This window comes from Ranitomeya imitator, chromosome 3 (genome assembly GCF_032444005.1).
Source record: "Ranitomeya imitator isolate aRanImi1 chromosome 3, aRanImi1.pri, whole genome shotgun sequence".
Lineage (NCBI taxonomy): Eukaryota > Metazoa > Chordata > Amphibia > Anura > Dendrobatidae > Ranitomeya > Ranitomeya imitator.
Window position 1 is genome coordinate 104,007,435 of NC_091284.1, and position 25,427 is coordinate 104,032,861.

At 47.3% G+C, this 25,427-nt stretch overlaps 1 protein-coding gene across 1 annotated transcript in view; it reads left to right on the forward strand.

Moving 5' to 3' along the window:
- The window catches only part of KIAA0753 (KIAA0753 ortholog), a 44,650-nt gene extending 22,186 nt beyond the window's left edge, over nucleotides 1-22,464 (forward strand). Inside the window, exons 10-16 of the mRNA XM_069761257.1 lie at nucleotides 7,427-7,516; nucleotides 8,918-8,987; nucleotides 9,080-9,220; nucleotides 15,108-15,186; nucleotides 15,312-15,432; nucleotides 20,318-20,530; nucleotides 20,997-22,464. Of these exons, the coding sequence (XP_069617358.1) occupies nucleotides 7,427-7,516; nucleotides 8,918-8,987; nucleotides 9,080-9,220; nucleotides 15,108-15,186; nucleotides 15,312-15,432; nucleotides 20,318-20,530; nucleotides 20,997-21,120 (838 nt within the window). The 3' untranslated portion in view covers nucleotides 21,121-22,464. The remainder of the gene's footprint in view (nucleotides 1-7,426; nucleotides 7,517-8,917; nucleotides 8,988-9,079; nucleotides 9,221-15,107; nucleotides 15,187-15,311; nucleotides 15,433-20,317; nucleotides 20,531-20,996) is intronic.
- The last annotated feature ends 2,963 nt before the right edge of the window (nucleotides 22,465-25,427 follow it).

The following is a 25,427-nucleotide window of genomic DNA, read 5'->3' on the forward strand; positions in this document are numbered from 1 at the left end:
ATATCTATTGTGCTCTTTGTATTGGAACTGTGACCAGATATTGGGTTATATTCTCAAAAGAGCAAAACTAAAAATGTTTTTTCTTTTTTGCAATGTATTTTTGCCCCTTCATGACCTTGCGATTGTTCCATTTATTTTTATTTTGTGCTTTTGGTTTTTCCTGCCCTTATTCTAAGAGCCATAACTTCATTATTTTCCTGTCCACATAGCCATATGAGGGCTTGTTTTTTAAAGAAAAGAAGGTGCAATTTCACAATTGTTTTTTATGCCTATCTGGGAATATGATTCACCAGGTCAGTACGAGTACGTAGATACCAAACATGTACACCGTATTTTTCGGACTATTAGACGCACTTTTTTCCTCCAAAAATGTGGAGGAGAATGAGGTGTGTCTTACAGTCTGTATGTACCTGCTTTGGTTGTAGATGAGGAGGTGAATGAGCAGCGGGTCACAGGAGGCACTCATTTCTCTTTAATAGTCGACAAGCCGTTACCCGCAGCTGACGGGCGTTCGAATGTGCCCGCTACTTAAGGAGTAGAATGCAGTGAATATTCATTCCCTTTAGTAGTGCCCACACGTGAATACCTGGCAGCTGCAGGAAGCCGGCGGCTTTTCATAACGCTGTACCCGCTATTAAAGAGCAACGATTATTCACTGCTTTCCACGCACATAGTCACAGCGTGGGGAGCAGTGAGTATTCTGGCAGCTGTCCTCGGCATGTAAGCAGCGCATGACGTCCCTACCATGTGCTGCTTACAAGTATAAATCAGCTGCTGGCACCAGAACAAGACGCTGTGAAGGAGCGCAGGACGGCAAGTGTAATGGTTTGGTTTTTTTTAATTTTTTTTCTGATGGGAGCCATGCATACCAGGGTAGGGATAAGGGGGCCAGATATAGCAGGATGGGGATGAGGGGATGAGATATAGCAGGATGGGGATGAAGGGACGAGATATACAGGATGGGGATGAGGGGACGAGATATAGCAGGATGGTGATGAGGGGACGAGATATACAGGATGGGGATGAGGGGATGAGATATAGCAGGATGGTGATGAGGGGATGAGATATACAGGATGGGGATGAGGGGATGAGATATAGCAGGATGGTGATGAGGGGATGAGATATACAGGATGGGGATGAGGGGATGAGATATAGCAGGATGGGGATGAGGGGATGAGATATAGCAGGATGGGGATGAGGGGACGAGATATACAGGATAGGGATGAGGGGATGAGATATAGCAGGATGGTGATGAGGGGACGAGATATACAGGATGGGGATGAGGGGACGAGATATACAGGATAGGGATGAGGGGACGAGATATACAGGATGGGGATGAGGGGATGAGATATAGCAGGATGGGGATGAGGGGACGAGATATAGCAGGATGGTGATGAGGGGACGAGATATACAGGATGGGGATGAGGGGACGAGATATACAGGATGGGGATGAGGGGACGAGATATAGCAGGATGGGGATGAGGGGATGAGATATAGCAGGATGGGGATGAGGGGACGAGATATACAGGATGGGGATGAGGGGATGAGATATAGCAGGATGGTGATGAGGGGACGAGATATAGCAGGATGGGGATGAGGGGATGAAATATAGCAGGATGGGGATGAGGGGATGAGATATAGCAGGATGGGGATGAGGGGACGAGATATACAGGATAGGGATGAGGGGATGAGATATAGCAGGATGGTGATGAGGGGACGAGATATAGCAGGATGGGGATGAGGGGATGAGATATAGCAGGATGAGGGGATGAGATATAGCAGGATGAGGGGATGAGATATAGCAGGATGGTGATGAAGGGACGTGATATACAGGATGGGGATGAGGGGATGAGATATAGCAGGATGGGGATGAGGGGACGAGATATACAGGATAGGGATGAGGGGATGAGATATAGCAGGATGGGGATGAGGGGATGAGATATAGCAGGATGGTGATGAGGGGATGAGATATACAGGATGGGGATGATGGGACGAGATATAGCAGGATGGTGATGAAGGGACGAGATATAGCAGGATGGGGATGAGGGGACGAGATATAGCAGGATGGGGATGAGGGGACGAGATATAGCAGGATGGGGATGAGGGGATGAGATATAGCAGGATGGTGATGAAGGGACGAGATATACAGGATGGGGATGAGGGGATGAGATATAGCAGGATGGTGATGAAGGGACGAGATATACAGGATAGGGATGAGGGGATGAGATATAGCAGGATGGGGATGAAGGGACGAGATATACAGGATGGGGATGAGGGGACGAGATATAGCAGGATAGGGATGAGGGGATGAGATATAGCAGGATGGGGATGAAGGGACGAGATATACAGGATGGGGATGAGGGGATGAGATATAGCAGGATGGTGATGAGGGGACGAGATATACAGGATAGGGATGAGGGGACGGGATATAGCAGGATGGGGATGAGGAAATGAGATATAGCAGGATGGGGATGAAGGGACGAGATATACAGGATGGGGATGAGGGGATGAGATATATCAGGATGGTGATGAGGGGACGAGATATACAGGATAGGGATGAGGGGATGGGATATAGCAGGATGGGGATGAGATATAGCAGGATGGGGATGAAGGGACGAGATATACAGGATGGGGATGAGGGGATGAGATATAGCAGGATGGTGATGAGGGGACGAGATATACAGGATAGGGATGAGGGGATGGGATATAGCAGGATGGGGATGAGGGGACGAGATATACAGGATAGGGATGAGGGGATGGGATATAGCAGGATGGGGATGAGGGGATGAGATATACAGGATAGGGATGAGGGGACGAGATATACAGGATAGGGATGAGGGGATGGGATATAGCAGGATGGGGATGAGGGGATGAGACATAGCAGGATGGGGATGAGGGGACGAGATATACAGGATAGGGATGAGGGGATGAGATATAGCAGGATGGTGATGAGGGGACGAGATATACAGGATAGGGATGAGGGGATGGGATATAGCAGGATGGTGATGAGGGGATGAGACATAGCAGGATGGGGATGAGGGGACGAGATATACAGGATAGGGATGAGGGGATGAGATATAGCAGGATGGTGATGAGGGGACGAGATATACAGGATAGGGATGAGGGGATGGGATATAGCAGGATGGGGATGAGGGGACGAGATATACAGGATAGGGATGAGGGGATGAGATATAGCAGGATGGTGATGAGGGGATGAGATATACAGGATGGGGATGAGGGGATGAGATATAGCAGGATGGTGATGAGGGGATGAGATATACAGGATGGGGATGAGGGGATGAGATATAGCAGGATGGGGATGAGGGGATGAGATATACAGGATAGGGATGAGGGGACGAGATATACAGGATAGGGATGAGGGGATGGGATATAGCAGGATGGGGATGAGGGGATGAGACATAGCAGGATGGGGATGAGGGGACGAGATATACAGGATGGGGATGAGGGGATGAGATATAGCAGGATGGGGATGAGGGGATGAGATATACAGGATAGGGATGAGGGGATGAGATATAGCAGGATGGTGATGAGGGGATGAGATATAGCAGGATGGGGATGAGGGGACGAGATATAGCAGGATGGTGATGAGGGGACGAGATATACAGGATAGGGATGAGGGGATGAGATATAGCAGGATGGTGATGAGGGGATGAGATATACAGGATGGGGATGATGGGACGAGATATAGCAGGATGGTGATGAAGGGACGAGATATAGCAGGATGGGGATGAGGGGATGAGATATAGCAGGATGGGGATGAGGGGACGAGATATAGCAGGATGGGGATGAGGGGACGAGATATAGCAGGATGGGGATGAGGGGATGAGATATAGCAGGATGGTGATGAGGGGATGAGATATAGCAGGATAGGGATGAGGGGATGAGATATAGCAGGATGGTGATGAGGGGACGAGATGTACAGGATAGGGACGAGATATACAGGATAGGAATGAGGGGACGAGATATAGCAGGATGGGGATGAGGGGATGAGATATAGCAGGATGGTGATGAGGGGATGAGATATAGCAGGATGGTGCTGAGGGGGCCAGATATAGCAGGATGGGGATGAGGGGACGAGATATAGCAGGATGGTGATGAGGGGACGAGATATACAGGATAGGGATGAGGGGACGAGATATAGCAGGATGGTGATGAGGGGACGAGATATACAGGATAGGGATGAGGGGATGAGATATAGCAGGATGGGGATGAGGGGATGAGATATAGCAGGATGGTGATGAAGGGACGAGATATAGCAGGATGGGGATGAGGGGATGAGATATAGCAGGATGGGGATGAGGGGATGAGATATAGCAGGATGGTGATGAAGGGATGAGATATACAGGATGGGGATGAGGGGACGAGATATAGCAGGATGGGGATGAGGGGATGAGATATAGCAGGATGGTGATGAGGGGATGAGATATAGCAGTATAGGGATGAGGGGATGAGATATAGCAGGATGGGGATGAGGGGATGAGATATAGCAGGATGGGGATGAGGGGATGAGATATAGCAGGATGGGGATGAGGGGATGAGATATAGCAGGATGGGGATGAGGGGATGAGATATAGCAGGATGGTGATGAGGGGATGAGATATAGCAGTATAGGGATGAGGGGATGAGATATAGCAGGATGGGGATGAGGGGATGAGATATAGCAGGATGGGGATGAGGGGGCTCGATATAGCAGGATGGGGATGAGATATAGCAGGATGGGGATGTTGGTGTCTTGATTTTTTCCACGTGCTGTTTACTGATCGGATTATATTATTTTTTATTTTGGTAGATCGGACTATTATGAATGCAGCAAAACCAAATTTGTGTTTTGTTTTTTTTTGGTTTTTTGTTTTTTAATTTTTTACTTAATATATTAAAAAAGGGGTGATGTGAATAATAAATATCAAAAGTTTGGACACACCTTCTCATGTAAAGATTTTTCTGTATTTTCATGACTATGAAAATTGTACATTTACACTGAAGACGTCAAAACTATGAATTAACACATGTGGAATTATATTCTTAACAAAAAGTGTGAAACTACTGAAATTATGTCTTATATTCTAGGTTCTTCAAAGTAGCCACCTTTTGCTTTGATGACTGCTTTGCACACTCTTGGCATTCTCTTGATGAGCTTCAAGAGGTAGTCACCGGGAATGGTCTTTCAACAATCTTGAAGGAGTTCCCAGTGATACTTAGCACTTGTTGGCCCTTGTTTGGGCTAAAGAACACAAGGAATGGATATTAGACCAGTGGAAATCTGTGCTTTGGTCTGATGAGTCCAAATTTGAGGTCTTTGGTTCCAACCACCGTGTCTTTGTACGACGCAGAAAAGGTGAACGGATGGACTCTACATGCCTGGTTCCCACCGTGAAGCATGGAGGAGGAGGTGTGATGTGTGGGGGTGCTTTGCTGGTGACACTGTTGGGGATTTATTCAAAATTGAAGGCATACTGAACCAGCTTGGCTACCACAGCATCTTGCAGCGGCATGCTATTCTATCCGGTTTGCGTTTAGTTGGACCAACATTTATTTTTCAACAGGACAATGACCCCAAACACACCTCCAGGCTGTGTAAGGGCTGTTTGACCAAGAAGGAGAGTGATGGGGTGCTACGCCAGATGACCTGGCCTCCACAGTCACCAGACCTGAACCCAATCGAGATGGTTTGGGGTGAGCTGGACCGCAGAGTGAAGGCAAATGGGCCAACAAGTGCTAAGCATCTCTGGGAACTCCTTCAAGATTGTTGGAAGACCATTCCCGGTGACTACCTCTTGAAGCTCATCAAGAGAATGCCAAGAGTGCGCAAAGCAGTCATCAAAGCAAAAGGTGGCTACTTTGAAGAACCTAGAATATAAGACATATTTTCAGTTGTTTCACACTTTTTTGTTAAGTATATAATTCCACATGTGTTAATTCATAGTTTTGATGCCTTCAGTGTGAATTTACAATTTTCATATCAATGAAAATACAAAAAATGTTTAAATGAGAAGGTGTGTCCAAACTTTTGGTCTGTACTGTATATATAATATATATATATTGTAATATAATATATTTAATTTTCCCTTTAGGAGACTTGAAGCTGCGATAGTCAGATCACCTGTGCTATACATAGAAAGGATTTAGCACTGGCCACGAGCCAGAGTTCACGGTGGATAGTAATGACAGGCACAGGGGTCTTCAGCAGACTAACGGCTGTCATGACAACCCATCAGCACCCCTCGATCACATGACAGGGGCACCAATGGGCGGGATGAATGATGCGCACCCGTCTGGCCCGTGTCCAATCCAATTGTGAGTGATTGTGATTAACAGCGGGATTTATATCCAACATAAGGATAGAGAATCTTTAGAATGATAACTCCTAAAAATTCATTACTATAAGGCCGGGATCACACATACGCGAGATATGGCCGAGTCTCGCAGGTGAAATCCTTCCTCTGGCGCCGGCACTTGGGAGCGGAGCGTGCAGCTCCATGTATTGCTGTGCGGCTGCACACTCCGCTCCGGAGGGCCGGCGCCAGAGGATGGATTTCACCTGCGAGACTCGGCCGTATCTCGCATATGTGTGATCCCGGACTAAGGCTGAATTCAGATTTCAGTGATTTTTTTTTTTTTCCCTCAAACATGAAAAAATGAAGAGATTTTTATCAGTGTGCTGAATCTGATTTTCCTGAGTGTTTGGTCGGTGAGTCTCTGTAACCTCTAAAAGTAACTAAAGGAAAAGGAGCAACACCAGCAAGTTGTAGGAGATGGGTGCGTGCCGAATCCATTCCATAGTCACCACCAAATATGGAGAGTCATGGCTTGGGTTGATAAACTGTCCCCAAAAACGCGGACATGTGAACAGCTCCCTAGATTATAATGGGCAGATGTTCTATCCGTAAAAAAACGGATGAATCTTATAGTACGTCCAGATGTAGAAAAAGAAATCCTCAGCAATTTTCAGATGTTTGTTTTCCTGTATATAATCCCACAACAAACCAGCAGCGCAATTGATCTGCTGTTAACGTGAGAGCGCGCGGATGCACCCCTTCCATCTTTAATACCTGAACCCCATCCAAATGTTTTGTCCCACAGACTGTGGTGGAGGATGCAAGAGGCAAATCTGTAATGTCTGAATTTTCACACTTTCAGAGACATTGACAACATATGAAGCTGTTGAGTTCTGTTCAGGAGACTCATGGGCCGTCAGGGCAGCGTGTTCTGTGCCTAAATGGTGAATGTTGGACGTGTGGAACTGACCAACTGTTGTTGTAAAATTGCCACTAGAATTCATGACAGCACTTCAGTAACAAGTGATTACCGCAATATTACGTTTATTGGAAAATGGGTTCAAATAATTTTACGCCAATTTTAAGCACCTAAAAGTTGTTTGAGGTTTTCTTGTGCCGTTCCTTGATAGGTTGGATTGGCTGGAGTCTGAAACTGCAAAGCGATTGCAACAACTTGACAGTCTCTACAGGGAGGAAATAGCTCATTTACGGGATCTTAGGTGAGCGGTAAAAACAGTAAGTCCAGGCAGATGTTATATCAAATGGATCTGTACATTGCCCCCTGACTGCATGCATATGATGCCACGACGGGCCCCCTGACAGCTGCTTATGATGCCACAACGGGCCCCCTGACAGCTGCCTATGATGCCACGACGGTCCCCCTGACAGCTGCCTATGATGCCACTACGGGCCCCCTGATCGCATGCCTATGATGCCACGACGGGCCCCCTGACAGCTGCCTATGATGCCACGACGGGCCCCCTGACAGCTGCCTTTGATGCCACGACGGGCCCCCTGACCGCATGCCTATGATGCCACGACGGGCCCCCCCAACAGCTGCCTATAATGCCACGACGGGCCCCCCGACAGCTGCCTATAATGCCACGACGGGCCCCCCGACAGCTGCTTATAATGCCACGACGGGCCCCCCGACAGCTGCCTATAATGCCACGACGGGCCCCCCGACAGCTGCCTATAATGCCACGACGGGCCCCCCGACAGCTGCCTATGATGCCACGACGGGCCCCCCGACAGCTGCCTATGATGCCACGACGGGCCCCCCGACAGCTGTCTATGATGCCACGACGGGCCCCCCGACAGCTGTCTATGATGCCACGACAGGCCCCCTGGCAGCTGCCTATAATACCACGACGGGCCCCCTGACAGCTGCTTATGATGCCACAACGGGCCCCCTGACAGCTGCCTATGATGCCACGACGGTCCCCCTGACAGCTGCCTATGATGCCACGACGGGCCCCCTGATCGCATGCCTATGATGCCACGACGGGCCCCCTGACAGCTGCCTATGATGCCACGACGGGCCCCCTGACAGCTGCCTATGATGCCACGACGGGCCCCCTGACAGCTGCCTATGATGCCACGACGGGCCCCCTGACCACATGCCTATGATGCCACGACGGGCCCCCCCAACAGCTGCCTATAATGCCTCGACGGGCCCCCCGACAGCTGCCTATAATGCCACGACGGGCCCCCCGACAGCTGCCTATAATGCCACGACGGGCCCCCCGACAGCTGCCTATAATGCCACGACGGGCCCCCCGACAGCTGCCTACCATGCCACGACGGGCCCCCCGACAGCTGCCTACCATGCCATGACGGGCCCCCCGACAGCTGCCTACCATGCCATGACGGGCCCCCCGACAGCTGTCTATGATGCCACGACGGGCCCCCCGACAGCTGCCTACCATGCCACGACGGGCCCCCCGACAGCTGTCTATGATGCCACGACGGGCCCCCCGACAGCTGCCTATGATGCCACGACGGGCCCCCCGACAGCTGCCGTGACGGGCGGTTGATTTTAGCCAATGACTCTCATTTATACAAGATCATCTTGACACAAATTTCCTATGTTCTCCGTCTCTCTTATTTCTGTTCTGTAGGAGGGAAGCCCATGCTGCAAAAAGTCTGCCATATGCCCACAGTATGGGCAGTAATGTCACAGGATATCAGGTAGAACATGACTTTTCTTGAATCGCTTCATATAACCTCTGATGACCACAGATAGCTGAGCTCACCATAAAGTAATGTTTGTTTTCAATCAGGTGGAGGAGGACATGTCTTCAGCAACAGAAAAAGATGAGAGCCTGCAGGATCCAAGTCTGGCCAGTAGGGTGGAATATTCACCTAGTTTTCAACAACCTGATGAATTGGAGGCTATATTCCAAAAAATGGAGGAAATGGAGGTAAAGCATCAATAATGATGCACCAATTTGGTAACCAGGAGTCCAATCAAGTGGCCATGATTTCATGCATACTGCTATACTACACTGTGCGCACTCTCATTAGGCAGCGTGTATTTCTGATGATTACTTTTATTGAATACAAGGCTGTTTGTCAATCTAAATAATTATCCTGAAACCTGAATATTCAAAGGGGTTGTCCACTACTAGGACAAGCCCTTCTTAAACTAAAAGTTTTGCCCCGATAAAATAATAAAGCCTATACTCGCCTCCCAGCTCCATTCCCGTGGTGGCGACACTCACTTGCCCTGAGGCTCTTGTGCAGTGTTGTGACACATGATGCTCGGCACCCAATCAGCACTGGCATCACTGTCTCCGCCTTTGGATAAACTGATCATAAAGAGGAAGTCAGGAATCGGTTGCAGCCCGAACTTCCTGTTCATGTTCACTTTGTCCGAAGGCGGAGACAGTGATGCCAGTGCTGATTGGGTGTCGAGCATCATGCGTCATTCCACCACATCACAGCCTCGGGAACGGAGTCGGCACAGGAGATGAGTATAGGCTCTATTGTTTTATCAGGGCTGAACATTTAGTTTAAGAAGGGGTTGTCCTAGTGGTGAACAAACCCTTTAAAAAAGTAAAAGTGAGGTTTTGTCTTGGAATAAAATCTGAGTGCAGAATTATTGGGCAGCTAAATGAAAAATGTTAATTTCCCACCTCAATTGTTTATTTTCTTCGAATAATGACCAAACAACTCCATGTACAAAAATACATTTCTGACATATAAAGATATCAGTGACCAATATATCTTTTCAGTAAAGGCCCCTTCACATTAAGCGACGCTGCAGCGATACCGACAACGATCCGGATCGCTGCAGCGTCGCTGTTTGGTCGCTGGAGAGCTGTCACACAGACCGCTCTCCAGCGACCAACGATGCCGGTAACCAGGGTAAACATCGGGTAACTAAGCGCAGGGCCGCGCTTAGTAACCCGATGTTTACCCTGGTTACCATGCTAAAAGTAAAAAAAAACAAACACTAGATACTTACCTACAGCTGTCTGTCCTCCAGCGCTGCGCTCTGCTTCTCTGCTCTCCTCCTGTACTGTCTGTGAGCCGGAAAGCAGAGCGGTGACGTCACCGCTCTGCTTTCCGGCTCACAGACAGTACAGGAGGAGTGCAGAGCACAGCGCTGGAGGACAGACAGCGGTAGGTAAGTATCTAGTGTTTGTTTTTTTTTACTTTTAGCATGGTAACCAGGGTAAACATCGGGTTACTAAGCGCGGCCCTGCGCTTAGTTACCCGATGTTTACCCTGGTTACCAGTGAAGACATCGCTGGATCGGTGTCACACACGCCGATCCAGCGATGTCAGCAGGAGTCCAGCGACGAAATAAAGTTCTGGACTTTATTCAGCGACCAACGATCTCCCAGCAGGGGCCTGATCGTTGGTCGCTGTAACACATAACGATTTCATTAACGATATCGTTGCTACGTCACAAATAGCAACGATATCGTTAACAATATCGTTATGTGTGAAGGTACCTTAAGAATAATAATCCCTCCATCCATGGAGTCCGTCAGTTTATTAATCTGTTGACTGTCAGCTTTTTGGGCATCACCAACCACAACCTTCCAGACACTGATCAGAGAGGGGACCGTTTTCTTTCGCTGTAATTCTGTTTGAGTAAGACCCAAAAGTTCTCAATAGGGTTTACAGTCATGGCCAAAAGTATTGACACCCCTGCAATTCTGTCAGATAATACTCAGTTTCTTACTGAAAATGATTGCAAACACAAATTATTTGGTATTATCTTCATTTAATTTGTCTTGAATGAAAAAAACGCAAAAAGAATTGTCCTAAAGCCAAATTGGATATAATTCCACACCAAACATAAAAAAGGGGGTGGACAAAAGTATTGGCACTGTTCGAAAAATCATGTGATGCTTCTCTAATTTGTGTAATTAACAGCACCTGTAACTTACCTGTGGCACCTAACAGGTGTTGGCAATAACTAAATCACACTTGCAGCCAGTTGACATGGATTAAAGTTGACTCAACCTCTGCCCTGTGTCCTTGTGTGTACCACATTGAGCATGGAGAAAAGAAAGAAGACCAAAGAACTGTCTGAGGACTTGAGAAACCAAATTCTGAGGAATCATGAGCAATCTCAAGGCTACAAATCCATCTCCAAAGACCTGAATGTTCCTGTGTCTACCGTGCGCAGTGTCATCAAGAAGTTTAAAGCCCATGGCACTGTGGCTAACCTCCCTAGATGTGGACGGAAAAGAAAAATTGACAAGAGATTTCAACGCAAGATTGTGCGGATGTTGGATAAAGAACCTCGACTAACATCCAAACAAATTCAAGCTGCCCTGCAGTCCGAGGGTACAACAGTGTCAACCCGTACTATCCGTCAGCATCTGAATGAAAAGGGACTGTATGGTAGGAGACCCAGGAAGACCCCACTTCTTACCCCGAGACCTAAAAAAGCCAGGCTGGAGTTTGCCAAAACTTACCTGAAAAAGCCTAAAACGTTTTGGAAGAATGTTCTCTGGTCAGATGAGACAAAAGTAGAGCTTTTTGGGCAAAGGCATCAACATAGAATTTACAGGGGAAAAAAAGAGGCATTCAAAGAAAAGAACACGGTCCCTACAATCAAACATGGCGGAGGTTCCCTGATGTTTTGGGGTTGCTTTGCTGCCTCTGGCACTGGACTGCTTGACCGTGTGCATGGCATTATGAAGTCTGAAGACTACCAGCAAATTTTGCAGCATAATGTAGGGCCCAGTGTGAGAAAGCTGGGTCTCCCTCAGAGGTCATGGGTCTTCCAGCAGGACAAGGACCCAAAACACACTTCAAAGAGCACTAGAAAATGGTTTGAGAGAAAGCAGTGGAGGCTTCTAAGGTGGCCAGCAATGAGTCCAGGCCTGAATCCCATAGATCACCTGTGGAAAGATCTAAAAATGGCAGTTTGGAGAAGGCAGCCTTCAAATATCAGGGACCTGGAGCAGTTTGCCAAAGAAGAATGGTCTAAAATTCCAGCAGAGCATTGTAGGAAACTCATTGATGGTTACCGGAAGCGGTTGGTCGCAGTTATTTTGGCTAAAGGTTGTGCAACCAAGTATTAGGCTGAGGGTGCCGATACTTTTGTCTGGCCCATCTTTGGAGTTTTGTGTGAAATGATCAATGTTTTGCTTTTTGCTTCATTCTCTTTTGTGTTTTTTCATTTAAAGGGAACCTGTCACCCCGTTTTTTGAGATTGAGCTATAAATACTGTTAAATAGGGCCTGCGCTGTGTGTTCCTATAGTGTATGTAGTGTACCCCGATTCCCCATGTATGCTGAGAAATAACTTACCAAAGTCGCCGTTTTCGCCTGTCAATCAGGCTGGTCAGGTCGGGAGGGCGTGGTGACATCGCTGGTTCTTCCTCAGCTTTACGTTGGTGGCGTAGTGGCGTGGTGGTGAAGACACAGCGCGCGATCTGCGCTGTCATCCCTTTCGTCGGTGGGGGCGGCCATCTTCCTGGGGCCGCGCGTGCGCAGATCGAGTGCTCTGCTGCACGGGGCTTCAGGAAAATGGCCGCGGGATGCCGCGCGTGCGCATTAGAGATCGCGGCGGCCATTTTCCCAAAGCCGAGTTTGCATCTCGGCTTTGGGAAAATGGCCGCCGCGATCTCTAATGCGCACGCGCGGCATCCCGCGGCCATTTTCCTGAAGCCCCGTGCAGCAGAGCACTCGATCTGCGCACGCGCGGCCCCAGGAAGATGGCCGCCCCCACCGACGAAAGGGATGACAGCGCAGATCGCGCGCTGTGTCTTCACCACTACGCCACCAACGTAAAGCTGAGGAAGAACCAGCGATGTCACCACGCCCTCCCGACCTGACCAGCCTGATTGACAGGCGAAAACGGCGACTTTGGTAAGTTATTTCTCAGCATACATGGGGAATCGGGGTACACTACATACACTATAGGAACACACAGCGCAGGCCCTATTTAACAGTATTTATAGCTCAATCTCAAAAAACGGGCTGACAGGTTCCCTTTAAGGCAAATTAAATGAAGATAATAATACCAAAGAATTTGTGATTGCAATCATTTTCAGGAAGAAACTGAGTATTATCTGACAGAATTGCAGGGGTGTCAATAATTTTGGCCATGACTGTAGGTTGGGTGAGGAATGGCCGGGTCCTTATTCTTTTCTCTGTAAGGCCTTTACTGGCAGCCGAGCTGTGGAGACTTCAATGCTGTGATGGAGCACTGTCCTGCATAAAAATCATGGTTTTCTTGAGAGATGCAGACTTTTTCCTGTACTGTTTGAAGAAAGTATCTTCTAAAAACGTTAATAATCACAGCCCATGGCAGTGCCCACCTCCACCTCGCTGGTGTCTGTGGAAGTGGAGGTCTGCGCCCATTACTGATCCAGTGATCGGTCTGTCCATCTGGTCCATCAGGAGTCACTCTCATCAGTAGTGATGAACGCAAGTGCTCGTTACTCGAGTTTGCTGTGGGTGCTCGAGTGAGATGTTCGCATCCCCACGGCCACATATTTTGCAGCTGTTAAACAGCCGCACAACATGCGGTGATTGAATGACCAACACAGGCAACACACAGGTATATGAACGTCTAACTCGAGCACCCGCAATACTCCTCAGTCCATACAACCTTAGAAAAATCTATCTTCAGATATTTCTTGCCCCCCAGTATTGACGTTTCACCTTCTGTCTTTTTACCTTGGCCATGTCTGACCACTGAACACCTTGAACTTCTGCGCCTCCAGGAGGTTACAGTTCTGGAATTTGGCAACACTGGAGGATAATCGGTTTATGGTTGTTTCATGTTTGATTCTACTCAAATCTTTAGCAGCTAATGAGCGGCTTTGTTTCTAATGACGTTTTTGTAACCCTGTTGACTGTTTTCAACCACATTTTTGCTGGTTCTGCAATCTCGACCCAACTTCTTAGCAGTTTCAAGAGCGCTGCATCCCTCTGTAGGACTTCAAAAAATTTCTGACTTTTCCTAGTCATTTACGATAGATATCTTTTTTTTTTTCCTTTGGCCGTTTTGCCTGAGGATAACCAGCTACCTAGTAATTCTGTAAACGTTGATAAAGGCCGTTGTATCCTTAGGCCTCACCCTCCTCATTACACAAATGCACATCCCCCTGCTTCATCCATTAAGTATTCAAGTTGGAAAAGGTGGAAATCTGCATAAAAATGATGTGGTCAAAATATTCTTATGTCCAATAATTCTGCACATAGTGTACTTTTTGGCATTTTTATAGCCAACTGTATAAAATTTAGTAACCAAATTTTAGTAATTTTGGTAACCAAATAGAGTAAAAACAACTCATGTAATGGTCAGGTGACATCAGCGGAGGTAAGAGCGTAGAAATAAGAACTTAACCCAGTGGCCAAAAATATATGTACACATGATCTTGGTGTATAAATTACTATACATAAATTGTAATAAATGTAAAACACAACAATAAAATGGCCAGTGCTTAAGCATGGAAATAGTACTTACTGTATAGGCAAAATATATTGCCAAGGACAAGTTAATGTATAGGAAGGCATAGATCAAGGCAAGGTGGCATAATATCGCTTATACGTCGTAGATTAAGAGAGTATCTCCACATACGGTATATTGCAACATGCCCAAGATAATGTGCTATAAACTGTGTGGAAACTCAACCGGGCAGCTAATCCGTACATTGGTCAGTGGACGGTCTTTTTAAATCCATGGAATTTCAGCCTTTCATTTATTAAATGTGTCTAAGGTATAATTTATGTATGTTATGGCCTTAACAAAAAATGCATTTAACCCACTAATAAATGCTGTAAATGGTTTTAAAATAAGTGTGATTCTAATAAGTAACAGTTTTACCTTTAGAAATACCAAGAAGTGGTTCGGCAGAGGTTAACTCAAATAGTTTATTCAGACCCTGAATTCTGGGCACAAGAAGAAAAGGGTTAGTTAACCGATCCTCATAGTTTTTTATTTTTAATTTATTTTTACTTTTCTACTTTTGCCCTTTTGATATGTCCTAGTTTTTTTTTTCTTTTTGACTCTAATTGTGAGATACTTTTATTACAGAAAGATGCAATGCAGTCATTGTCCAGAGACCTCATTCTCCTCACCCCATTAGGATCACCAAACCCATAGGACAGCGGGAGCCGGTGGTGGATATTCTACTAGAGGAGCCTTATGAAGGAGAGTAAGTAGAGAGGCATCATTAAAATATTCTGATGGCGGACAACCTCATCTGTCAATATATTGTGCATTGTTACCATCCAGCCTTATGTAGTATCTGTCGCCGCGCGCCTTATCTGTCGTCGCGCTCCTTCTCTCTCTGTCGCCGCGCTCCTTCTCTCTCTGTCGCCGCGCTCCTTCTCTCTCTCTGTCGCCGCGCTCCTTCTCTCTCTGTCGCCGCGCTCCTTCTCTCTCTGTCGCCGCGCTCCTTCTCTCTCTGTCGCCGCGCTCCTTCTCTCTCTGTCGCCGCGCTCCTTCTCTCTCTGTCACCGCCCGCCTTCTCTCTCTGTGGCCTCACGCCTTCTCTCTCTGTGGCCGCGCTCCTTCTCTCTCTGTCACTGCGCTCCTTCTCTCTCTGTCACTGCGCTCCTTCTCTCTCTGTCACTGCGCTCCTTCTCTCTCTGTCACTGCGCTCCTTCTCTCTCTGTCACTGCGCTCCTTCTCTCTCTGTCACTGCGCTCCTTCTCTCTCTGTCACTGCGCTCCTCTCTCTGTCACTGCGCTCCTTCTCTCTCTGTCGCCGCGCTCCTTCTCTCTATCGCCGAGCTCCTTCTCTGTCGCCGCGCTCCTTCTCTCTCTGTCAATTCAATTCAAATGAGCTTTATTGGCAGGACTAAGTACATGTTAGCATTGCCAAAGCATATGGTAAAAATATAGGGGTGGGGGAGGGAGGCATATAGAGGTCCAGGATATATCAAATTCCTTTTAGAGGATAGGGGATGTTTCCAGGGTGGGGTATAGGAGTCCATGACATATCGGGCTCTTTAGTCGGGGGATAGGGACGTGTCCAGTGTTGGGGTATGGGAGTCCATGACATATCAGGCTCCTCTTAGTCTGTGGCAGGCACTGACATATTCCGCTGCTACGGCCACTGCACTTTCCTCTTCCCCCAGTATTATCGGTAGTTTCTCTTCCTCCTCCTTGGAGGTGAAGTCTGGGAGGAGATCAGACAGTCTCTTGAAGTGAGTGTCCCTCACTGCGGAGTATTTGGGGCACCTCAGCAGGAAGTGGGCCTCATCCTCCACGGCCTCCTGGGGGCACTGCTGGCAGAGTCTGCTCTCTCGGGGCTTGTAGTTCTGTCGGTGCCGCCCGGATTCGATGAGTAGGCTGTGGGCGCTCAGTCTGTACCGGCTCAGGATCTGTCGATCTTTGGGGTTTTCTAGTTTATATAGTAACATAGTTAGTAAGGCCGAAAAAAGACATTTGTCCATCCAGTTCAGCCTATATTCCATCATAATAAATCCCCAGATCTACGTCCTTCTACAGAACCTAATAATTGTATATAGTAACATAATAGTTTCTCTAGATATGGGGCCAGTTTGTACTCCCTCTGTAGATTCCGGTATATTGTCAGTTTCTGGGATTTGTTTGTCGTTCCTCCAGATGCTGAGATATTCCTCTTTGACTTTGTGTACCATTTTCTGGATTTCACCTTTTGTCAGGCCATGGAGGTTGATGGCTTGGTCAGACTGGCTTTGGGTACTTTTTCTTGGGAGGCTTCCTGAGGCTTCCTGGTGTAGGAAGGCTTTGTGATGGTAGGAGCTGGGACTGCTACTTTGTAGATGAGCCTTGAATGACAGTGCCTTCTTCTTTATTGCGATGTGTAGTGGGAATCTGCCCAGCTCTGCTCGGCAGGCGCTGTTTGATGTGCTCCGATGGACTTGGAGAAGATGCTTGCAGAACTCTAGATGGAATATTTCTGTCGGCCCAGCGTCCCACTTTGACCAGTTTGGGTATGAGACTGGGCCCCAGACCTCACTACCGTATAGAAGGATTGGGGCAATGATGGAGTCAAACATTTTTAGCCATACGGTTACTGGTGCCTTGAGGTGGTACAGACGCCTTCTGATGGCATAGAAGGCTTTGGATGCCTTGTCTTTTAGTGACTCTATGGCTTGCTTGAAGCTCCCTGACTGGCTGAGTTCTAGGCCCAGGTAGGTGTACCTGTTGGTTTCAGTAAGTGGACGGTTGTCTATCATAAAGGTAGGATTGCCAGTGGGTTTCTGCTTTCTTTTCTGGAACACCATGATATTAGTTTTTTTCTCGATTGGCAGTGCCCATGTGCTGCTGAAGGTCTCTAGGATTTTCAGATGATCTTGGAGGCCTTTCGTTGGTGATAACAGCACGAGGTCATCTGCATACAGCAGAAATTTCACCTGGGTGTCATGGAGGGCGAGTCCTGGTGCTGAGGAGGACTCTAGGGCCACTGCCAGCTCATTGATGTAGATGTTAAAGAGCGTTGGACTGAGGCTGCAGCCCTGTCTCACTCCTCGACTCTGTTGGAAATAGGCCGTCCTCCTTCTGTTGACCTTCACAGTGCAACTGTTCTCAGTGTAGGAGCTTCGGATGACGTCATATGTTTTGCCTCCTATTCCCCTCCCCAGCAATTTTAGGAACAGTCCTGGGTGCCACACTGAGTCGAAGGCCTTCTTGAAGTCCACAAAACAAGCGTATATCTTCCTATTCTTTGTATTGTGGACGTGGCTCTTGATGAGGCTGTGCAGAGTGTAGATGTGGTCAGTGGTGCGGTGGTTTGGCATGAACCCTGCTTGGCTCTTTCTGAGGACGTTGTGCTCGGTGAGGATCCTCTTGTTCAGGATGCAGTTGAAGAGTTTACCCAGGTTGCTGCTGACACATATCCCTCGGTAGTTTGCTGGGACGTACTTGTCCCCATTTTTGTGTATAGGGGTTATGAGGCCTTGGTTCCAGTTTTTGGGGAAGCAGCCGGCCTGCAGTACGATATTAAATAGTTTTGTTATCGCAGCCTGGATGTCTGGAGGGCTGTATTTCAGCATTTCTGGGAGGATCCCATCTGGACCACTGGCTTTTTTACCTTTTATCTGTGTGATCCTTTCTGTTATTTCTGTCAGTGTGATTGGTGTATCCAGAGGATTTTGGAAATCTTTGAACTTTTCCTCCATATCTTTCAGTTTTTTCACAAGCTCTTTTTGTGCCAGGTTCAGGTCTTTACTTGGGATATCATTGTAGAGGTCCTTGAAGTACTGGAGCCAGATGTTGCCGCTCTGGATGTGGAGGCTGTTGCTTTTCTGGTGGGATCCAAGGTGATTCCATAGTTCCCAAAATTTGTTGTCTTCAAGGGCATCTTGGAGTTGGAGGAGTTTGGTAGAGATGTTGTTTTGCTTTTTCTTTCTGAGGGTGGCTTTGTAATTTCGTTGTACGGTGAGGTAGGCTTCTCTGAGTGGGGTTGTTGGGGTCTCTGTTTTTTATTTGAGGCCATTCTTAGGGCCTTCCGTATGGTCTTGCATTCTTTGTCAAACCAGTTGTTGGGATTTTGTTTACTCGGTCTCTTGTTGATGCTTCTTTTCAGGTCAGACATTTCTGCCATGGCATATAGAATGTCGTTAAGGTCACTGCGCTCCTTCTCTCTCTGTCGCCGTGCTCCTTCTCTCTCTGTCGCCGTGCTCCTTCTCTCTCTGTCACTGCGCTCCTTCTCTCTCTGTCACTGCGCTCCTTCTCTCTCTGTCGCCGTGCTCCTTCTCTCTCTGTGGCCGCGCTCCTTCTCTCTCTGTCACTGCGCTCCTTCTCTCTCTGTCACTGCGCTCCTTCTCTCTCTGTCACTGCGCTCCTTCTCTCTCTGTCACTACGCTTCTTCTCTCTCTGTCGCCGCGCTCCTTCTCTCTCTGTCGCCGCGCTCCTTCTCTCTCTGTCACTGCGCTCCTTCTCTCTCTGTCACTGCGCTCCTTCTCTCTCTGTCACTGCGCTCCTTCTCTCTCTGTCACTGCGCTCCTTCTCTCTCTGTCGCCGCTCTCCTTCTCTCTCTGTCACTGCGCTCCTTCTCTCTCTGTCACTGCGCTCCTTCTCTCTGTCACTGCGCTCCTTCTCTCTCTGTCACTGCGCTCCTTCTCTCTCTGTCACTGCGCTCCTCTCTGTCACTGCGCTCCTCTCTGTCGCCGCGCTCCTTCTCTCTCTGTCGCCGCGCTCCTTCTCTCTCTGTCACTGCGCTCCTTCTCTCTGTCACTGCGCTCCTTCTCTCTCTGTCGCCGCGCTCCTTCTCTCTCTGTCGCCGCGCTCCTTCTCTCTCTGTCGCCGCGCTCCTTCTCTCTCTGTCGCTGCGCTCCTTCTCTCTCTGTCACTGCGCTCCTTCTCTCTCTGTCACTGCGCTCCTTCTCTCTCTGTCACTGCGCTCCTTCTCTCTCTGTCGCCGCGCTCCTTCTCTCTCTGTCGCCGCGCTCCTTCTCTCTCTGTGGCCGCGCTCCTTCTCTCTCTGTGGCCGCGCTCCTTCTCTCTCTGTCGCTGCGCTCCTTCTCTCTCTGTCGCCGCGCTCCTTCTCTCTCTGTCGCCGCGCTCCTTCTCTCTCTGTCGCCGCGCTCCTTCTCTCTCTGTCGCCGCGCTCCTTCTCTCTCTGTCGCCGCGCTCCTTCTCTCTCTGTGGCCGCGCTCCTTCTCTCTCTGTGGCCGCGCTCCTTCTCTCTCTGTGGCCGCGCTCCTTCTCTCTCTGTCGCCGCGCTCCTTCTCTCTCTGTCGCCGCGCTCCTTCTCTCTCTGTCGCCGCGCTCCTTCTCTCTCTGTCGCCGCGCTCCTTCTCTCTCTGTCGCCGCGCTCCTTCTCTCTCTGTGGCCGCGCTCCTTCTCTCTCTGTGGCCGCGCTCCTTCTCTCTCTGTGGCCGCGCTCCTTCTCTCTCTGTGGCCGCGCGCCTTCTCTCTCTGTGGCCGCGCGCCTTCTCTCTCTGTTTCAATATAAAGATGAATAAAATAACTGTTATTTTATGACTTATCATACAAGGTTTGTAATTATTCTGTACAGAAAGGAAGACAGTATTTAATGGGTTAGAGCCCTGGGCTTCATGGTCGTATTAGAGATGTTATCACTGGCTTCTCTATGGTTTTCCGCAGCTCACTACAAATACATAAAGAAGAGTTGGCTCGTCATTCTCCTCACCACTTTGCCCAGCATCCTATAGACTGCACTAGGGGTTTCTTGAGGCTTTCTGTCCCCACACAAATGCTGAAGAATATCCACAACTACACGGCAAATTTTGATCGACACCTTCGACTGACTTCCCATGAGGAAGTGGGAGACTTTAACCCATGGCACATCACAGAGAGGTAAATGATACATTAACATGTGTTAGTAATTAATGCCACAAGTGTCACTGTGATTCTGTGTGTTATGAATAGATCTCTGATATTATGAGTATGTGTGAAACAGTCTTCAAAAGGTTGTTCACTACCTGGACAGCCCCCTTTCAAAATAACATATACTCCCTCCCTGCACCGCTGCTACACCTTTCAGAACATTGGGCCTGTAGGTACTTGCACTCAGTAACATTTTCCAAGGCTTTTTGCAGGGGTTATCCCAATTAGAGCGGGGTCCTCCACTTTCTCCATGCATTGCAGTCTATTAAGCCTATTGGTCAGATACTGTGTTGGCAGCTCTAAGGGCCACGGTAAGCCATCGGGACATGTACCAATGGCGAGATAGTGGAGTTCGCTCACATAATTATAAACCCAACGAGTGGAATAAATGGATCCTACACTCCCTCATAAGTAACCATTTCTATCTTTTTTGCAGCCTGGCAGAGGAACTCCTCGATGACGCCTTAGACGAGGTAGCAGCAGAACTACATGGCCTCTGTGGAGGCTACGCAGAAGCCGTCTTCACATCAGAGTTTATGGAGCCTACAGAAAACAACTAGTCTATCAAACCCTAAACAAAGTTTTTTATCTGGAAGATTGTAAAATCAAAACTTTGTTTCTATGGGCATTCTTTGTATTGTCTGTTTTATAGGGGTTGTCTGGGTGTCTAATATCATCTACCTCTTCTTCGAAGACCTCAATAACTGATCGTGGTGGGGTGGGTCCAACATCTAGGACCTCCGTTTATCAGATCTCGGCAGCCCCAGGTGTGCCGGATCTAAACATTGCCCATCACTGAACATCTCAGCTGCGTTCAGTATGTGGGTCCTACAAATAGCTCGTAACGAGCAAACAAACATATATTATACACTTACATGATGTGCTAAAATATTTCATCAGTGTTGAGAACAAATAATGTTATATGTGGCTTTTAAATAGGAACTCTAAAATTGTGTGAATACGGCTCTATTACTACTTATTTTTTTGTGTGTATGGGTTTTTTCTTTCTAGGTTTGAATTTTATACAGGTTTCATCATTGATTTAAATTTCAAGTGGTTTCTGCTTTCCAAAGAATGATAACGTCTCCTCAGTAATGGCCATCAACGGGGCAGTGCCGATCCTGTGAGGATCATTTACCCATTTATTGTGGACACCGCTATTTATACAGCACGGCTCCACACTTTTAAGTAGTGGCTCTGTCTGGTATTGCAGCTCAGTTCCATTCACTTGAATGGGAGGAACGTCTGTAGAGCAGTAATATTAGGCACCGCCACTATTTAACCCCTTCCCTCTAATGGCCATACATGTACATCCTAATGGGGTGTAATGTACATGATCACAGGGTGCTGTGGATTTCTATGACAAACCTCAAGGGCTCCTGCCTGTCATCTACCTCTGCCTTTTGCATCCATCCATTGGCAGGGACTCATAGCCTTCCTGACAGTATAATCCTGCACTGCACTCCGTAACTAGTCCAGTATATTATATAAGCGATCAAAAAAATCACATACATATTCAAGTCCTCTGGTGCAACTAACGAATATTGTCAAACAAAATGGCAAAAAATGATTAATTGGTCTAAAAAAAACAAAACCAAAATCCCAGATTTCCTAATAGAAATTATTTATTTTATAAACGAACGCTCTAGACGTATATTGATCCGAAATGATAAACGCCGTAAAAATAAAGGCGAATGTCAGAATTGCTTTAATGTTTATTTTTTTATGAATAAAAAGTTGTGTATGACAAAATGTTACCATTTAAAAACCACAATTTGTTCCACCAAAAGTAATTTCTCACACAACTCAACAGAAAAATTAAAAAGGTTATGGGTCTCAGAATGTAGCAAATATAGCAGTGGTCGGCCGCTTCCTAAATAGTTGGCACAGCAAAAAAACAAAAACGTGCACGGCCCTTAAACGGAGCGTCGGACAGTCTTCACCATAAAAGCTCTTCATGCTACATAGAACGCAGGTTTCTCATGGCTTACTCCTTGTTAGCGTATGTGCACATAGAGTTTTTTGATGAGTTTTTGAAGCAGAAACTTAGGAAATGATCCGCATCCTCCTCAAAAACACAAAACTCCTCAAACTTTGAGTTTCTGCTCATTTTCCACTGCAAAATTTTACCGAAGTGCTCCACATTTTGTCTGTAGGCTTTACTGTTCAGGACAACGGATTTTCCACGATTGATTTGGCCAGAATAGAAATCAAAATCCTCTTCTCTAATTTAGCAGCAGGATCCGAATGCGTCCATGTGCCAGTGCTTCTGCTCCAAAAGTCTCCACTACCCCAGAAGCGATGACGTCCCAACCACCAGTCAGCAGACCCTTCAGCTAACCAGTAGTTGTGACACCAGTGGAGGCCATTTGTGAGGCAGCGCTGGAGCAAGGGGTGGATTCAGATTCCCAAGTATGGATACTTTTATAATTAAGGCTTCACTATATTAAGTTGAATAACAGCAGGAAAAACCCCTTAACCCATTACTTGCCAAATTAAAATTTTTACAAGTACGGATTTTTCAGAAAAGGGCGTCCCAATATTCATTCAAAAATGACAATGACATGATTTCCTATTTTGAAAACATTCATTTTACAAACACAACACCAAAAATTGGACCTAATTATAAAAATTCTAAAATCTTAGTTGCTAGAAGCTAAAGATTAGGCGTCCCAAAAAAAGGACATTGGTAGATAATGGGTTAACATCAGTTTTGGATAATGACGATTCTTTAGACATTGTTCACGTTAAATCATGAAAATTTTAGTGAAAGACTTTTTTTGATAAATTATTTTGTATTTATTCTTTTCATAAAATATTTTCTTCAAGCAGATGTGTTCTTGTTCTTTATTACTTCTCAGGGACCCATTAGAATGATCATAATTTAATGTCTATGAAAATGCTTTCCTTAGGCCTCCTTCACACTTTAGTGTCTCCGGTGCATGTGGTTAGGCCAGTCTCACACGTCCAGATAATTCCGGTATTGGAAAAATCGGTACCGGAATTATCCGTGTCCGTGAGCTCACGTAGGCCATCCGTGTGGCACACGTGCGGCAGCCGTGTGCCGCCCGTGTGCCAACTGGGTACCACACGGAGCGTGCAGGAGACAGAACTAGAGATAAGCGCAGTCCCCTGCATCTGGTGCTGAAGCCGCCATTCATATTTTCTCTGCAGCAGCGTTTGCTGGAGAGAAGATATGAAAAATCCTTTTTTTTTTCGTGTTTAAAATAAAGATCCCTGTCCCCTCCCACCCCCTGTGCGCCCGCCCGCTGTTACTAAAATACTCACCCGGCTCCCTCGAAGCATCCTCTCCGCGCCGCACCTTCTCCTGTATGAGCGGTCACGTGGTTCTGCCCATTACAGTCATGAATATGCGGCTCCACCACTATGGGAGGTGGAGCCGCATATTCATGACTAATCGGCGGCACCACGTGACCGCTCATACAGGAGAAGCTGGCGCTGAGAGGATGCTGCGAGGGAGCCGGGTGAGTATTTTATTAACAGCGGGCGGGCGCACGGGAGGGGGGAGGGGACAGGGATCTTTATTTTAAACACAAAAAGAGTTTTTTTAATATCTTCTCTCCAGCAAACGCTGCTGCAGAGAAGACATGAATGGCGGCTTCAGCACCAGGCTGGGGGGACAGCGCTTACTGTAGCGCTGTCTCCTGCACGGCACATGGACTGCACACGGACAGCGTCCGTGTGCAGTACGTGTTTTACACGGGCCCATTGACTCTAATGGGTCCGTCTAATCCGTGCGCTCCCACGAACACTGACATGTCTCCGTGTTTTGCACACGGACACACGGTCCGTGAAAACACGCTGACATGTGCAGAGACACATTGATTTCAATGTGTCTACGTGAGTCAGTGTCTCCGGTACGTAAGGAAACTGTCACGTCACGTACCCGAGCCACTGACGTGTGAAACCGGCCTTACAGTGTGTGTGTGTTTTATTTATTTTTTTTTTTTTAATTCTGTGGAAGCATAGTTGAAAAGCAATGTCTGACTTTCATTTGTTCAGTTTCATAGATCTTTTATTTATTATTACTTTCGTCAGATTCAAGTTTTCTGTGACTATTGTGGGTTTTTCTGTCATTAAACGAGGGGTACCAACAATTTTGACCACTTGTGTAAGTACCATTGCGGGAAATAGTAGGATGGGCAAACAGAAAGGGAAGGGGAGCACGAATACAGCCAAAACATGCTAACATTCTTAAATATTGACTACATTTTCAAACAGGCCCTTAAAACTGTCCTCCATGCTAACCACTTTCAGGAGCTCTTGACATTGTTGTCTTACCAGACATTGCTTGTGTTATTTGAATGATCTGTTCACACAATGTTTTTGCCTATTTCACACTTCAGATGAAGACCCTCCAGGTCCTCTAGGGTCTTGGGCCCAACTTCTGCTACCTCATCTGAAATAATCCACTTGATAAATTAGATTTATACTACTTAAATTCAAGGGCTTCCATCTATGCCTTTTAATGGACTCTAAAGAGAGGGGGATTGACAATGACAGATGAAGTTTTGTGCCACCACGCTCTCGGAATCCCACAGAACACAATATAGCTAGCTGGCTTTTCCGGGCATTGGGCATGCAAAGAAGAACTCTGCCACTGAACCTTCACTCATGGCTGAAACTGGTCCTATTGAATGCTTTCTATCACTTACTACTCCAATATCTGAGATGGCTATGATACAGGAGACCATGGCTTCTCTCTTTTCCTCTTCGTTGCCTCTGAAACCGATATCTTTCCCTGCTTAAGCATCTGACCTAGTGAATAATATGGGCCCCACTACGTCAACACCTGATATGCCCAACCAAATTCATCATCCAATTCCTATAAAAAATGACACAGGGC